Source organism: Bos indicus, chromosome 2 (genome assembly GCF_029378745.1).
Source record: "Bos indicus isolate NIAB-ARS_2022 breed Sahiwal x Tharparkar chromosome 2, NIAB-ARS_B.indTharparkar_mat_pri_1.0, whole genome shotgun sequence".
Classification (NCBI taxonomy): Eukaryota; Metazoa; Chordata; class Mammalia; order Artiodactyla; family Bovidae; genus Bos; species Bos indicus.
In genome coordinates this window covers 36,242,402-36,260,063 of record NC_091761.1, presented here as the reverse complement: position 1 = coordinate 36,260,063, position 17,662 = coordinate 36,242,402, and the positions used below count along the sequence as shown (strand labels likewise).

The window sequence follows — 17,662 nt, the reverse complement described above, 5'->3', positions numbered from 1 at the left end:
TAAAATGTTAACCTTAATTTCTGTTATAATCTACTAGCTAGCTAGCCCAAAGTTCCATTAAGTTTTCACAAAAGGATAATTATTTTACTATAATTGTTCTATAGTTTAGCTTCTATCTAATATGTACGTTCAAATATATCCAGCTCTGCAATTTACTGGCTGTACCATAGCCCTCTGGGCCTCAGTTCACACACCTAAGATAGGTGGATAGACTGCCTGACTGGGCGCTAAGAGCTGTGGAATCAGGTAGACCCACCACAGACCAGCCTTGTAACTCTGGGCAAATTTCCTGATGCCTGTGAGTCTTGCCTTTCCTCTTTGAACTGGGAATATGTATGACACTGATCTCATAGGGATGTTAAGAGTATTTCATTAAAGAGCTCATGCAGAGTACACCACACACTACCTTCGCATGGGAGGACCTCAGTAAATGTAGGTTGTTACTATTGTCATTATTATCCTTCTGGCTTCTTGATTCTTGGTCTGCAGATCCAGCTGTAGGTTTGGTTGAACACTTGTAGAATACTAATTTAAGCATGCCACCCAAGACTTCTAACATTATCACAAAAGTCCAACTTAGTTTGCTTCTGTAACACATGGTGGGTGCAGAGTTTTTATTTTTATTTTTTCTCTCTTTTTTTTTTCATTTTAAATTTTTATTTATTTATTTTTTAAACTTTACAAAATTGTATTAGTTTTGCCAAATATCTAAATGAATCCGCCACAGGTATACATGTGTTCCCCATCCTGAACCCTCCTCCCTCCTCCCTCCCCATACCATCCCTCTGGGTCATCCCAGTGCACTAGCCCCAAGCATCCAGTATCGTGCATCGAACCTGGACTGGCAACTCGTTTCATACATGATATTATACATGTTTCAATGCCATTCTCCCAAATCTTCCCACCCTCTCCCTCTCCAACAGAGTCCATAAGACTGTTCTATACATCAGTGTCTCTTTTGCTGTCTCGTACATAGGGTTATTGTTACCATCTTTCTAAATTCCATATATATGCGTTAGTATACTGTATTGGTGTTTTTCTTTCTGGCTTACTTCACTCTGTATAATAGGCTCCAGTTTCATCCACCTCATTAGAACTGATTCAAATGTATTCTTTTTAATGGCTGAGTAATACTCCATTGTGTATATGTACAACTGCTTTCTTATCCATTCATCTGCTGATGGACATCTAGGTTGCTTCCATGTCCTGGCTATTATAAACAGTGCTGCGATGAACATTGGGGTACACGTGTCTCTTTCCCTTCTGGTTTCCTCAGTGTGTATGCCCAGCAGTGGGATTGCTGGATCATAAGGCAGTTCTATTTCCAGTTTTTTAAGGCATCTCCACACTGTTCTCCATAGTGGCTGTACTAGTTTGCATTCCCACCAACAGTGTAAGAGGGTTTCCTTTTCTCCACACCCTCTCCAGCATTTATTGCTTGTAGATTTTTGGATCGCAGCCATTCTGACTGGTGTGAAATGGTACCTCATAGTGGTTTTGATTTGCATTTCTCTGATAATGAGTGATGTTGAGCATCTTTTCATGTGTTTGTTAGCCATCTGTATGTCTTCTTTGGAGAAATGTCTATTTAGTTCTTTGGCCCATTTTTTGATTGGGTCATTTATTTTTCTGGAGTTGAGCTGTAGGAGTTGCTTGTATATTTTTGAGATTAGTTGTTTGTCAGTTCCTTCATTTGCTATTATTTTCTCCCATTCTGAAGGCTGCCTTTTCACCTTGCTAATAGTTTCCTTTGATGTGCAGAAGCTTTTGAGTTTAATTAGGTCCCATTTGTTTATTTTTGCTTTTATTTCCAATATTCTGGGAGGTGGGTCATAGAGGATCCTGCTGTGATGTATGTCGGAGAGTGTTTTGCCTATGTTCTCCTCTAGGAGTTTTATAGTTTCTGGTCTTATGTTTAGATCTTTAATCCATTTTGAGTTTATTTTTGTGTATGGTGTTAGAAAGTGTTCTAGTTTCATTCTTTTACAAGTAGTTGACCAGATTTCCCAGCACCACTTGTTAAAGAGATTGTCTTTAATCCATTGTATATTCTTGCCTCCTTTGTCAAAGATAAGGTGTCCGTATGTGCGTGGATTTATATTTCCGTCTTTGTGCCAGTACCATACTGTCTTGATAACTGTGGCTTTGTAGTAGAGCCTGAAGTCAGGTTTTCAAACAATCCTGAAATACCATGTTATCAACTTTTATGAAGGAAAAAGGCTCCTCAAACAACCAGATGACAAAATCTTTGTCTCACTTGTTTAAATGCATGTGTCATTACGAACTGAGTCTTCATCTGTTCATCTTCCACACTATTTAACTGTAAAGTCTATATTGCAACTATTACAAGAAAGACAAAAATACTTGATGTTGACAAGCAGTGTATGGATGGGTCAATGAGTGGTCTGTAAGTACATGGACATGAAAATTATATATCACTGAAATTTTAGAGGAATAACATTTTAAAATATCCAAATTATGAAGTGTTAAGAGAAAAGGAGAGAGAGAATTAGAACTCAGTCCCACCAGTGGTCATAAAAATACCTTTCCAAAGCAGAAGATGTTAGACAAACTTAACTCCATGCTGCTCAGTTTTAGGGTGCTATCACATTTCTACACCCAGCTGCCTTTAGGATGTGGCTTTGGAAAAGTTCTTCAGAATGTATCATAAACAAGTAGCTCTGGCTTACTAATAACAATAAACATGCCATCTCCAAAAGAATAGTATGTCGCACAAAGCTAAAAAATGGCCCAATCAAATTTTCCCATTAAGCTATAATGGAATCTGGTGCTAGCACCATTAATCTCCATAAATTCACTGAAGAGAAAGCAACTGTTTTCAAATAGACTACTAGGAGACCCAATATAGGTAGCAATATTCTGATTATTATCATATGTGCATAAGAGTCGTCTCTAACAAAAACATGATGTGAAAATAAGCCACCAGTCCTTAGAGTCTGTAGACAGATTTCAGAAAGGATGAAGATCAAATGTGGGAGGAATCAAGATTGATTATAGATGTCAAGGACATCAGTTCTGCTTGAACACTGATTAAGTGATTAATGAAGTACTGCCAGAATTACTAAATCTCTTTGCAATAAAATGCTATTGTACATCCCTTCATAATTATAAGTTTAGGAAGAGAAAAAGGATTGATTTACTAGAAGTAACTTATAAACTAATTTTCATCCTTAAAAAACAAAATCCATTGAAACTAGTGTTTCTACTTTCTACTTCTGAGTTCCTCTGGAATGGAGATCATTTTAGATCCACCCTTTGGTCCCACAGGATGACATGTACTTTTCTAAGGAATGGAAGGAGAATTTCTTTATTCATTCATTTCTTCATTCATTCATTCAACAAGCATTCCCTGGGTGCTGACTATGTGGAAGACACTGTGTAGGGTACCAGAGATAGACAGAAGAGTCATTTGCTTGAATATTTGCTCTCTAAAACTGTATCTATTTGTTCTGGAATCATGCAAATTCTCCCAGTTAATGAAAAGAAGGGAGTTTCATCAGTTCCACAGATAACACTGTAAAATAAATCTTTAAAAACAAATGATGAAAAATTAGAAAAAGGAAAGGACTAGAATTTAAAACACTTGACTGGATCTTCAAGTGATGACATGAGTGAGGTGGACATGGCCCCTCAGTGCATCAGACCTTTCTAGATGGAAAGAGTGTGTGTATACATGAACTGGTCCATTTCCCAGGGAGGAGACAGCAGAACAGCACTGGAAGGGACATAGACGTGGCAGAAACTAACTACCCATAAACCCAGAACCATGAACTTCAGCGCTGGATGAGACCATAAAGCTCATTTACTTGAATCATCCTTATACGTTTTTCTCCCAAATGTTATTTTTTACTTAGAAGTTCTATATTCATATACTTAGTGAGAACCATGTAGGTCTAGCTCTATTTACATGCATTAATTTGTAACCTAGAAAGAAAAAAATGAACTGCTGTAGATTATTGCCAAATAACTTGAAGCAGTGTCCTCTGAGGTTATTGATATTTCTTCTGGCAATCTTGATTCCAGCTTGTGCTTCATCCAGCCTGGCATTTTGCATGATGTACTCTGCATATAAGTTAAATAAGCAGGGTGACAATATACAGCCTTATGCAGATGACACCACCCTTATGGCAGAAAACAAAGAGGAGCTTAAGAGCCTCTTGATGAAGGTAAAAGAGGAGAGTGAAAAAGCTGACTTAAAACTCAACATTCAAAGAACAAAGATGATAGCATCTGGTCCCATCACTTCATGGCAAATAGATGGGGAAACAGTGGAAACAGTGACAGATTTTATTTTCTCAGACTCCAAAATCACTGCAGATGGTGACTGTAGCCATGAAATTGAAAGATGCTTGCTCTTTGGAAGAAAAGCTATGACTAATCTAGACAGCATGCTAAAAAGCAAAGACATTACTTTACCAACAAAGGTCCGTCTAGTCAAAGCTATAGTTTTTCCAGTAGTCATGTATGGATGTGAGAGCTGGACCATAAAGAAGGCTGAAAACCAAAGAATTGAAGCTTTTGAGTTGTGGTTTGGAGAAGACTCTTGAGAGTCCCTTGGACACCAAGGAGATCAAACCAGTAAATCCTAAAGGAAATCAATACTGAATATTCATTAGAAGGACTGATGTTGAAGTTGAAGCTCCAATACTTTGGCCACTTGATATGAAGAGCTGACTCCTTAGAAAAGACCCTGATGCTGGAGAAGGGGATGACAGAGGGCAAGATTGACTCAGTGGACATAAATTGAGCAAGTTCTGGGAGATGGTGAAGGACAGGGAAGCCTGGCATAATGCAGGTCCAAGGGGTTGCAAAGAGTCAGATGTGACTGAGCGACAGAACAACAACAACTGGAAGTGGGAGACTTGAGATTTCAAACAGACATTAATGGAGGGTCTAATGTGGCACGTGCTAGGAGCCCTGCTGACGGACAGGGAGGCCTGGCGTGCTGCGATTCATGGGGTCGCAAAGAGTCGGACACGACTGAGTGACTGAACTGAACTGAACTGAGGAGCCCTGCAGAGAGGATACATATATCAGTGTTTGCACTCAAGAAACTGATGTTCTCCCTGGGAGTGCATCATGAAATGTACAGGAAGAACCACAACTTAATTCCAAAATATATTTTGACATAAGAGGTATAATCACAATAGGAGGAAACCAGCATCTAGAAGGTGTCAGTTTGGTCTAGAAGATCAGAAAAATCAATCAATCTCACAAGAACACACACACACAAGAGGCATTTTCATTCAACATTTATTAGGGACCTAATATGTGTTGCATATGGGGGTACACTGGTGAACTAGACCAGCATGGGTGCCTATCCTCTTTACAGAGACGGAGTTCAGGTAGTGGAGAAAGTATAGATGGAGAGGTGAAGGGTCACACCAGGGAAATTGTGGACAGAGCAAGTTACCAGAGTCAGAGGCGATGAAAATAATCAGCTCTAAGGGTGATGAGAGCCTCACTATATAAAAGTGTTCGGTGGTTGTAGAATATGAGGTTGGAAAGAGGTGGTTTGGGACCATTGTATGAGGAACTTAAATTTTATTCAAAAATCTGTACATTATTCAGATGAAAAGGAGCTTTTGGAACAAGAGAAGCCGTGACTGAGGCTATGGTGTGGAATGTGAATCATTTGATAAAAACATTTATTGAGCACTTTTTGTGTGCTCAGAATTGTTTTAGGAGAGTGTAGGTGTGAGACAAATGTCCAAGTTCCTGCGCTGGAGTTCTCACTTAGCTGGGATGAGACAGCCCATGTGCAGGATGGAGAACATTCTGAAGACTTCTGCTTTGATCCGGCAAGAGAGACAGAGATATTAGTTCAACTGGTGGTGATGAGAAAGAAAGAGACTGATTAGACTCTAGTCTCTTGAGAGATAATTCAAGGAGGGAAGAAATGACAGGACATGGTGATTGATAGAACCGGAGAAGCCTGGAAAAGGGAGTTGCAATGTCTTGTTTTCTGGCTTCAGATACATGGGTTGTCAGTTGCCTGCTGATTCCTACCATACCATGAGGTTGGGGTCTAAAGCCTCAGGCTGTAATTAGTGTTGGAAAAATGCCAGCTGGGAGTCCCTGCAGGAAGTTCCTCTTGAGGCCCTTCCACTTCATGCTCAGCACCCCTTCTGCCCACCTCCACCTGCCTTTTAGTGTCACCTTCTACTTGGCTCAGAGGTTAAAGCGTCTGCCTGCGTCTGCCTGCAATGCAGGAGAGCTGGGTTCGATCCCTGGATCGGGAACATCCCCTGGAGAAGGAAATGGCAACCCATTCTTGCCTGGAGAATCCCATGGACAGAGGAGCCTGGTGGGCTATAGTCCACGGGGTCGCAAAGAGTCAGACACGACTGAGCGACTTCACTTTCACTTTCTACTTTAAGCAGCTCCTCTTAGAACAAGCTGAGGTATGAAGTGTTACATAAATATGATTTGAAATGGTAAGCCTTGGTGAGATGTATGTTCTTTCAATTAAAAAAAAAAAACCTTAAAACAATGAAACAATTCATTGGAAAAAAAATGCTCCTTTTATGGTGGAAAACACCATGACAGTGGCAACTAAGCCAGCTGATGTATAAGCTGGCCACGTTAAGGGAAGTGGAAGGAAAAGTTCAGATGCACGGTTCACATCAAGTGCTATGTTTAAGACAAGCTATTAGGAAGCCACTGCTTGCCAACTGCAATCCAATTTCAATCTCCTACCCCATTCCCCGGGGTTTAACCCTCTTCTACTCCATCTGCCCACACAGCTCACGCACTTCCTGCCCCAGGATCAGCTCTTGAATCTGTCCAGTTCTTGGCTGTTCTGACACTATCTCAATTTTAGCATGAAAAGGATCTGGGAGGTATGCGGGGCAGGGAGATCACTGCCCTGAAACCAATCTAAAGGTGAGCAATTTCTCTCTTGAGATGTATCGGCATTTCCCAGCTACACAAATTTAGGTTTGTCCTGTCCAGTGAGTCAGATTCAGATGTTATTGTTTCCCTTACTCAGATGACTGCAGCAGGAAGGGATGCTGTGTGAGTGAATCAAGTCCCGTTCATGGCTGAACGATGCAGGGAAGCGGAATTCTTAATATGTCTTTCCAAACCAGTAAGCAAGGAATTTCTGATGTTTGCAGCCTGTGCGTTGTACTTGAAAGACAAAATCAAGGGAAAATGTGTCTGTCCTTCCTGGCCCTCTCTGCATGAATATTTGCATTTTATCCCAGATCATCTGAGATGTGGTGTTTATCTCTTGACAATCTGATAGTGCTTATCAACTTGATAGGCTTCCTATCAACTGGTTTCTGTTGGGTTGGCCAAAAAGTTCATTTGGATTTTTCCATAACAAGTAACAGAAAAACCCGAGTGAACTTTTGGGCCAACCTAATAAAATGAGCTAAAAAGCTGAGCACGTTTTAAAATATCCCCTTGTCCTGTCTCAGAACTTCCTTCTCTTTTCCTGCCCTGGCATCATCCTTGACATTGAGCCTTCTTTATTCTCCGGAAGCTTCTGAACCTGGGTAATCATCACCTCCACAGGCCTGTGGGACCCCTCTTGCTAAACCTTTTCACGTATTCGCTTCCCCTTTCTTTCTGATCTCCCCAGATCATCACTCAGTTCCACAAGGCATACAATACTCTTTCTCACATGCAGGAGGAATGAAACCTGGCTTCATCAGCTCTGACGAGCTCCAGTTTTGTCAGGACTCAAATTGCCTTTCACCAACCTCTGTGTGAAGTGGACTAACCCTTCCAGACTGCCCCTGCCCCTTGGCCACTCTCATTCCATCCCTCCCGCTCCCTTTCCGTCCATCTCATCTTTAGCAGTAGCTGACCCCCACAGATGGAGAAGGCGATGGCACCCCACTCCAGTACTCTTGCCTGGAAAATCTCATGGATGGAGGAGCCTGGTAGGCTGCAGTCCATGGGGTCGCTAAGAGTCGGACATGACTGAGCGACTTCACTTTCACTTTTCACTTTCATGCATTGGAGAAGGAAATGGCAACCCACTCCAGTGTTCTTGCCTGGAGAATCCCAGGGACAGTGGAGTCTGGTGGGCTGCCGTCTGTGGGGTCGCACAGAGTCAGACACGACTGAAGCAACTTAGCAGCAGCAGACCCCCACAGAAAATCTTCTCTCTTTCAAAGTTCTTCACTGTGTCTGTGAATCTTACAGGTAAAATTTTCAACTGAGTTGAAAACATTTCCTTTTAGCTTTTCATCTATTCCTCCATTATTTCTGTCTTTATTTAACTCTGAAGTCTCTAACAGACATTGCTTATGTAAAAATCATTATTCACAGTGGCTCTGTTATCATCTTATAGACTGTGTTGAAAATATACCATCTCAGTCACCAGGGAGCCTTGTTACAAAAAAGCATGTGATGGCAAGAAATAGTAAGATAGGACATTAAGACAGGACAAGTAAGTCATAAACTTCCCTCAACAATGTCTTTGTGTTGAAACCCTGGGAGGATGCGATTCAAAGACTGGGTCATCAAAACAAAGAAAAAAAGAAAACTCCACCAACAACCGAACAGCCCTGGGAATGATGTGATGTTACTGAAAGCAAAAGTGTTTATGCTGAGCTTCCCTGGTGGCTCAGACAGTAAACAATCTGCCTGCAGTGTGGGAGACCTGGGTTTGATCCCTGGGTCCAGACGATCCCCCGGGGAAGGCAATGGCTACCCGCTCTAGAATTCTAGCCTGGAGAATCCCATGGACAGAGGAGCCTGGTAGGCTACAGTCCATGGGGTCGCAAAGAGTAAAACATGACTGAGCAACTAACACTTTCACTTTCTCCATTTTATCTGCTTTGCTAAGTGAAAGACAGAAATGAAAACAAAACCAAATCCAAACTTCGAATGGTAGACATAATGTTAGTCCTTGTATTTGTTTGCTAAGGCTACCGTCACAAAGTGTCACTGACTAAGTGACTTAAACAGAAATAGGCTGTGTCATAGATTTGGAGATTACGTGTCAAAAATCAAGGTATCAGCTGAGTTGGCTCCTTGGAGGCCTGTGAGGGAAAGGTCTGTTCCAGGCCTCTTTCCTTGCTTGAAGATGTCTGTCTTCTCCTGGTATCTCTTCCTATCATCTACTCTTTATTCATATTTCTGTGTCCAAATCTCCTCTTCTTTATGAAGACATCAGTCAAATTAGGGCTCACCCTAATCACTTCATTATAACTTGATTACATCTGTAATGACCTTGTCTCCAAACAAGGTCTCATTCTGAGGTATTTGGGGGTTAGAACTTAAACATAATTTTGAGAGGGACACAATTCACCCCAAAACAGTCCCCATGCTTCTTACTCAGCTACCTAATTTGCAGAGCCCAGAGTAAAATGAAAAGGTGGGGCCCTGGCGGGGACAGGGAGGTCCAGTCAGTCTCCACTTTCTGTAGGCCCAAGAAGGGCTGCAACCTCTGAGGTGGAAATCACTGGGAACATACTTAGTCCCTGGACTGTGGAAAGATGATAAGTCCCCACTCAGTCCCCATGGAACCTGCAGTGGTGCTGCCACTCAGAGGGGACAGCAGCCTTATCTTGTTCCTGGAGAACACTGGCCGCCCATTTCCAGGCCCTGGGCCTCCCGTTCCCCAGCCCCAGTGCAACCTGGTTGTCACGGTGGGCAGAGTACAGGAGCATGGATGAGGAGGCTGAAAACCACCCCAGTTTGGTGAGGAGTATGGAGCCCTATCCCAACAGGTACAAAGCTTTGTGCTAAGGCCACAGATATGGAGGCCAGCACCAAGGTCATCTCTGGGAACTGGCCGAGCCCCACTGTAATTGTTGCCCAAAGCCCCCTGATCCTTACCAGCCATGTAAGGTAAGGATCCTTACCCATGTGAGGTAAAAATACCCACTCCAGTATTCACTCTAGAGTGCCCTAGACAATAACCTAATAACACTCTTCTAGCAGGAATTTTCTGTTTTGAGGCTGCAAAAATTGGCTACTAACCCACAAAAAGCATTGGTTCTCCCTTGAGGTGACCCACTGTTCTAACAGGGTCTGGTGGGCTCTCCCTGGTCTGCTGCATTTGCAGAGCCCTCATTATCTCTCCTTCTTGCTCTTTGTAAACCTCCCTTCTGAAATACTCTGTGTCTGGAAATGCTTTTCCAACTCCAGCACAGACCACAACAAGGAGCTGACATGAAATGGGGCTGAGCTTGGTGACTCAGACAGTACAGAATCTGTCTGTAATGTGGGAGACCCAGGTTCAAACCTTAGATCAGGTAGATCCCCTGGAGAAGGTAATGGCAACCCACTCAAATATTCTTGCCTGGAGAATCCCATGGACAGAGGAGCCTGGTGGGTTACAGTCCATGGGGTCACAAAGAGTCGGACATGACTGAGTGACTAACACTTTCATTTTAAACTCCTGGCTTGTGCTCCATTGTTCCACAGGATTTCATGCCCAAAGAACAAATTCAGAAATAAAAGTTACTAAGAATTCCAAGACCCCAAACCAGAGAGAATTAAACCACAAGGACAATGCCTTGCTGAGCATGGAGTCCTATGAGACTGTTCTGGTCAATGCCCATATGCCCTATTAACTGACTAAGGCTAACACTGTGGGAAAAAGACCCTGGCAAACCACTGAGCACTTCTTTTAGGGTAGAAATGCTTGAACTTGGAGTATCTGCCTTGGTTTCTCCATCTGCATGATGGACTTAATAATAATGCTGTCCTCATAGCATCCTGGTAAGGATTACCTCAGTCACTATGGCCGCTTTATAAATGATAATAAGAGAAAAACAAATACTAACTTTGGACATGGATAGTGAAAAATAGCAGCAAAATAAGACAACAATGTTTATAGTTAAATAATTACTTCGAATTTTCTGTTTGTATTTTCATAGTTGAAAGGGAAAGTTCTCAAGACAAGATGTGAAGAGCCAGAAATAACGAAACCTTTTATTAGCATATTTCTTTGGAGCTGCAGTAATCTGGGAAGCATCATAAATTAAAAAGTCATGTGGCCACGTATGAAAACTCTTGTCTGTTTTGTTTAGCTCTGTATCACAGAACCCAACTTATAGAAATTCTAATGTTGTTCCTCCAGTTTTCTTGAGTGACTTTATAAAATATTCTATCCTAACTGGCTTACTATAGTGTTTATAAGGTGTTCTTGTGTTTGTTTCTTTTATGAGCTATAATATTTCTTTTCACGCTGATCAATTAAAAAATATAATTTATGTCCCTAGCTTTGTTTTGGAACATCTCATAAAAGGATTTCAAGGATAATTTCTAAAAGAAAATGGAGACAAGAGTCTATAAATGTCTCTGATACATTACTTTGATGGATCATATGAAGATTCATCACATAGGGATGGATTCAGAAGAGGCAGAACAAAGGGACTGTTTCTTCAGAAACCCTGGTATAAATAAGCAAATTGTTAGCTCAAAGAAGGGATGCCGCGGGCACCACCAAGCTCTGTGTGGCTCAGTCTTTCTGGTAATTGGCTTGAAATCGATGCTCTGTAGTATCAGTTACTGCGACAACCAACAATAGGAAAAGAGGTTAGGAACTTAATGAGAAAGAGTAAAAAGGACCAGAAAAACTGGAAGTCTCTGCTGACTCTCAAAGACATGTGAGGAAAGGAGCCATTTAGAGAAACTGGGATGAGAAAAGTATAAAGTGGAAGAGACTCTGAAAGATGATAGATGGAGATGGAAGAAACAGCCTGAGGGCTGGAGTGGCTGATGACCAGGCAGGGCGGCTAAACCAGGATCTGATCATACTTTTACTTAAATTCCAGATCTCCAGATTAGCAGAATGGCTCATTACTCAGGGCTATAAAAATTGCCTAGAGGAAAAAAAAAAGTAAAAATCAATGGCTTTGCACATTTCTGCTTTGTGAAAATATTCACTCCTACATGTGTTCGTACAGGTTAGAAAAGGGGAAGTTGAAGAGAGCAAGAGGCTGGCCTCCTGGTCCTCCAGTCACAAAATCAAGTTGCATCTCCCAGCAAACAACAGGATACAGAATGGGCTGTTTTATCAGGTTGCAAAACTCTCCAGGGGTCTTTTGCATTTAGTGCTTAAGGGACTGGTTTGAATCTCTACAAGTTCCTGTAAGTGCAAGTTATTTAACCCTTCTTCTTCTGTAAAAGAAGAGTGTGTATTAATAGAACCTACCTGATTAGCGTGAGGGACATTTTGACCTTTGTATGAGAAATGAAAGCTAAGGGGAAAATCTCAAGGTCATGAATTCTCCCCACTGCTGCCTCCAGGTGGTGGTTCCTATCACCCTCTTTCAAAACCCTCTTCTATGTGGCACCCTCTCTTCATTCCTTGATCTCGGCGTGTATCACCTAGGACTTCTTCCTCGCTATGTGACTCCGGCAGTACTCCATCAGCCTCCCCACCTCAAGGCCTTTACCCTCCATACAGATGACCTAACACTCTGGCCCAGTGTTTCCTCTAACTCAAGTTGTGGCCCATTAACGTGACAAAATAAATTAAGTGTGTCCTGACCAGCATTGCAAAACAACATGGAATGAAACAGAGGAGGCAAGTGGCAGAGCAGCATATTAGGTGAGGGTGCTTTTTAATGATAAAAAGTTGCAGGTGTATCAACATATGTCTGCCCTGCTCAGGATTCCCAGTTCCTTGATCTCCTCTGCCCTGAGAACCTTCGTTCACCTGTTCGCACTTTAGTGACCACTCCTGCAACCATATCTTGGACCTGGTCTCTGCTGAGAACAGATCTACCTCCAAAATTTATCATTTCCTTGTATGATCACTACCCTTCCTATTCTGCCATTTCTCTCATCTTTCACTGTTATTTTTTATTTTTATTTTTTCCTTTTTAACTCCTATTTCTTGAATCTACATTTTCTGCTCCTTAATATTCCTATTAGAACTGACTTAGCTCAGGTCATCAGCCTCTTCCGTTATGGGCAATTGCTTGAATCTTCTAGTTGGTTTCTTGGCTGCCCTTCAGAATTCCTCTCTTCAAATCCCAAACTGACTATGGCAGCCCTAAACTTCGAAGTGTGATCTGGTTCTGGTTCCCCTTTTCCAAACTCACAAGATCCTTCTTAGCAGTACCCAATTTACTCAACCAGAGTTTTTGTTTTCCCTTGAGCAGAGTGCCTGTGAACAAACTCATTTCCTCATCTTTCAGATGCTTCTAAAGAGTCATATGTCCTGCCATGACTCTATTCCGGGATCTACTCCATCCACAGCCCCCAATGAGACCGCATCCCTGTGCGTACCTCCCACCCCTACCTTGGCCTCCTAGCCATGGGAGGGCCTCTGATTCATGGGTAGAGCACAGGGACCAGCCAGTCTGCTGCGACCAGTGTGGCCAGATTCCTCCCTTAGGAAATTAAGAGACTCTTCTGAGGATGCTGTGGGAGCTATCTATGAAAGATCCTACAAGTAGAAGCAGAAGAAACCGGTCCATAGAAAGAGCCAAACAAGGACCACCCACCAGCCCCTGAGAAACAGAGAAGTTGCCTCATCTCAGTGGCCAGTTCTCTGTTTTCAGGAGGCCTGGTGGCACAGGAAGACCTGTCCACGGGGCCCCTTGAGATCCCGATACCCTTACCTCCAGGCCCCCATTTGCCTGTGACCTTCAGTGGCTCTCTTTCCCCCATCCTAAAGAGCCCAGATCAGAACTCTCAGCCCACTGAACTCTGTTGCCCAATACGTGACTCTGCCTTTGCACACATTCTGTGTTTTCCCCAAATGTTCTTGCTTCCATGGGGCAACTGCCTACTTCTCCTTCAGGAAAACAGTCTGGTTCCAGGGTGCATTAACTTAACTACTATATGACGCTGTATCTACTAATTTTTTAATACAAATTCATTGATAAATGGGGCTTCCCAGGTGGCTCAGTGGTAAAGAATCTGCGTGCCAACGCAGGAGACACAGGAGATGTGGGTTTGATCCCTGAGTTGGGAAGATCCCCTGGAGTAGGAAATGACAACCCACTCAGTCTGCCTGGGAAATCCCATAGACAGGGAGCCTGGGGGCGGGGGGGGGGGGGGGGGGCGGGCTATATACTACAGAGTTGCAAAGAATTGGACATGACTGAGCATCTGAGCATACACGCATGCATTGATAAATGACTGAAAAGTCACCAGAATACCATCCATCATCTGTCTCTCAAGGCTGGGATGCTTACAATAAATAAGAAATCAATCAGTAATACATATCAAATAAATTTTCAGATTAAAAATAGAACATGTATAACCTGCCTTGTATTATTGTGCATGCTAAGTCACTTCAGTTGTGTCTAACTCTGTGCGACCCTGTGGACTGCAGCCTGCCAGGCTTCTCTGTCTGTGGGATTCTCCAGGCAAGAGTACTGCAGTGGGTTGCCCTGCACTCCTCCGAGGGACCTTCCCGACCTAGGAATTGAACCTGGATCTCTTAGGTCTAACCTGCATTGGCAGGTGGTTTCTTTACCACTAGTACCACCTGGGAAGCCCCACTTTGTATTATTACATATTCCTTATTAGTGGATATGAAACTGACACAGGTGCATATTTTCTCCTGGTTGCTCTGGGGATGTCAATCATGGCCAGAGTAAGTCAGTATACCTCAGTGAACACAGTGGCAAACCTCAGCACCCAAAACCTAAAAAAAAAAGCAGCCATATTTCAGCTTCTATGTCTGAAAAACAGATGGCTGAAGTAGACAATGTCTCAGGTCCCTTCCAACGTGAAGATTTTGTTTCTCCATCTTTGGACAAACAGGAAAAACTTGATTTAAACCCATCTAGATTATACTTGAAATTCCACTGATATATCAGAGTGCTTAAAGTCAAGAAGGGGAGCCTGGGTGATGATTGGAGCATTCAGTGCCACACAGTCCCTGTGCTTTTGGAAATCAGTAGCACCATTTTCATATGTGAAGACTCTCTGTGCCAACTATGAGTGTACAAGAGGTAGTGGACGATTCTAACTTCATAGTGTCCTTGACTATTAAAAAGAAGGCACTGATTAGAAACAATCTCAGCTGGGATTTGGATCTGCTACATATAGAAGGGATTAGCCCATCTGTGCTAACCCTGGCTCAAGGGATCACCAACGCATTCTCTCTGTGTGGTTACGTTCCAACTTCTCCTCTGGGCTGCTGCCCTGTTCTAGTTAGACATGAGTGCTCAGGCAAGATCCACATTTTAAAATGTAAAGGAATAAGCTCGGCACAGTCACTGCTAGTGGAGATGGGTCACCCACCAGATCACATGCCCATCTGCAGGAACATTTTCACTGAACATTTCACTGAAGAAATAAGAGGTCTGTGACCTTTGGCCGCCTTAGGATAAGAATTGCTCAATCAGTCCTTGGGAAAGCCTCCTAGGAATGCAGGAGGATACAGTCCAGACACAGAATATGTAGAGAAGGGAAACAGACACTGGTGACACCTTGTTTTACCCCTTCTGTTCAAGCTTCTCCCCAAAGGCTGAGAGGATGGAGGCTGCCTGGAGGCTCCTCCTGGTTTACTTAGTTTTCCCTGTATCACCTTCCTCCCCTCACGCCTGGGCTCGCGCTTTGGATGCTGGCTGCTTGCCTCTGAGGCGCCCCATATAGTTATTCATGAATGCAGGCAATCTCTCTTTCTGTCTCTGTTTGTGTGTGTGCTCAGTGGCTTCAGTCGTGTCCAACTCTTTGCCACCCCACGGACTGTAGACCTCCAGGCTCCTCTGCCCATAGGGATTCTCCAGGCAAGAATACTGGAGTGGGTTGTCATGTCCTTCTCCAGGGGATTTTCCTGACCCAGGGATTCAAACCAGCCTCTTGTGTCTCCTGCACTGGCAGGCTGGTTCTTTACCACTAGCGCCACCTGGGAAGCCCTTCTATCTCTGTACCTGTCCCTTTATGAATCTTATGTATAGTAGGTGCTCAATAAATAATTGATAAGCCGTGAGTACACGTGTACACTGTGGCGGTAACCGCCCCCCCCCCCAAATTCCCCATTCACTGGCATGCTGTGTGCCTTGCAAGGGGTCACATTTTGTGATCAGTAGTCCTACGGATGTCACAGCCCCTATATTTTAAAGTGTTAAGAAACTGAAGAGCAGAGAGCTAATTTTGCTCCAGCTCATAAGTTTATTCGGGCCACAGAGGCTCCTCTTCCCCATCTGGCCGGAGAGGCTTTAATAAAGATTGTTTTTCTTTTTCGACGGCGCAGAACGGAGAAGCCCGGCTTGGGGACACTCCACGGGTGGCAGCGTGCACCAACAGCGCTTGCTTTAGGGGAGAACAAGATGGGACATCTTTTTGTCATCATTTTCCCCAGAGATGATCGTCCCAAATACACCGCTCTCGAATAGTTTACGTTTTGAAATATCTACCCTCCTATGCTCAGCGCGTCCCCGGCCACAGTTGAGTCAAACGGCCTGCGAGCCCAGGTACCAACCCCTCGCTGCGCTCCCCACACGGACCACGGTCTAATCCCGGCTGCTTCGCCCCTTCCTCCTCTGGATCACCTCCGCCCCCGACGTGCCCGCTGGTCTCTCTGGCCCCGGGGGACACTCACCTTGCCACTCGCGGAGCCGCTCGGGGGTGACTGCCCACGCCGCGGTCTCGGCGGAGCCCGCCGGTACCTGCAGCAGCAGCAGGAGCAGCGACAGCGACAGCAGCGGCATCGCTAACCACTTGGCCCGCCGGTCCCCGGGTGTAGCGCCCGCGGGGGGCCAGCGCCGCAGCCCCAGCGCCCAGCCCTGCGGTGGGTGGGGTGGCGGAGGGCAGGACCGCAGCCTCCTCCGCGCTCCAACCCTCCCCGGGGGCCTCGCCACCCCTGCGTCCCCGAGACCCACTTCGTCAGTCACCCCTGTCGCCACGGTGGGGGGACTCTCTGGCTGGAAGACGGAAAAGTCGCGGAGGTTCTCCCTTTGCGGCTTGGAGCAGGAGGAGGAAGAGGGGTGGACAATCTGCCCGTCCCAGAAATTCCTGCCTTTAGGGTGGAGAGGGAGGGGGGAGGCTGCCCCGGGCTAGCTCCTCCTGCTTCCAGCCTTCCCTCTCCTTCCTGGGGGAGGCCGAATAGGAGCTGGGGGTGAGCGAGTTGAAAATCTCTGGGACAGGAAGTCTGACATTTGGGTTTATACACCACCCGGGTTCTGGTAAACACTGCGGGTTTGGCGGCAGGCAGCTTAGAGGAAACCGAGCTGCTCCGAGGACCCAGGCGCATTAGGAACGCTCTGGACTCCCTCTCCCCTGGAATGTGGAGCCCAGAGGTCCCTGGGGGTGCGCCAGGGTCCCCGCCCTACTCACTCCAGAGAACCCTGAAGCTTCTTCCCTTGCTGAGCTCCTTTCCCCTTTACAGAGTACCTCCCCCTTCCATCTCAGATTCTCCTAACCCAGCAGAATAGCCGGGTTATCCCGTGTCACAGCTGTTACCTTGTTGTCCCACTTTATACCTAAAAAACCGGTCCAGAAAAGCAAAGTGATTTTCTCTAAGAGGTTACACTTTAAGTTGGCAAAAGTTCCTCCCTAAACTAGGAAAACTGTGACTAGAATGTAGTCTTTCGGGTAACTAGCAGAAGTGTGTGTGTGTGTGTGTGTGTGTGTGTGTGTGTTAGTTGCTCAGTTGTGTCCGACTCTTTGCGGGCCCCATGGACTATAGCCCGCCAGGCTCATCTGTCCATGGAATTCTCCAGGCAAGAATATTGGAGAGGGTTGCCATTTCTTTCTCCAGGGG

The 17,662-nt window shown here is 44.5% G+C and overlaps 1 protein-coding gene across 2 annotated transcripts in view; it reads right to left on the bottom strand.

The window, feature by feature from the left end:
• PLA2R1 (phospholipase A2 receptor 1) overlaps nt 1-17,146 on the bottom strand; it is a 136,416-nt gene extending 119,270 nt beyond the window's left edge. Inside the window, exon 1 of one of the 2 annotated variants that reach the window (XM_070799261.1) lies at nt 16,502-17,146. In XM_070799261.1, coding sequence (XP_070655362.1) covers nt 16,502-16,610 — 109 coding nt within the window. In that variant the 5' untranslated portion in view covers nt 16,611-17,146. The remainder of the gene's footprint in view (nt 1-16,501) is intronic. The other variant, XM_070799256.1, reaches the window with a different exon arrangement.
• Between the last annotated feature and the right edge of the window lie 516 nt (nt 17,147-17,662).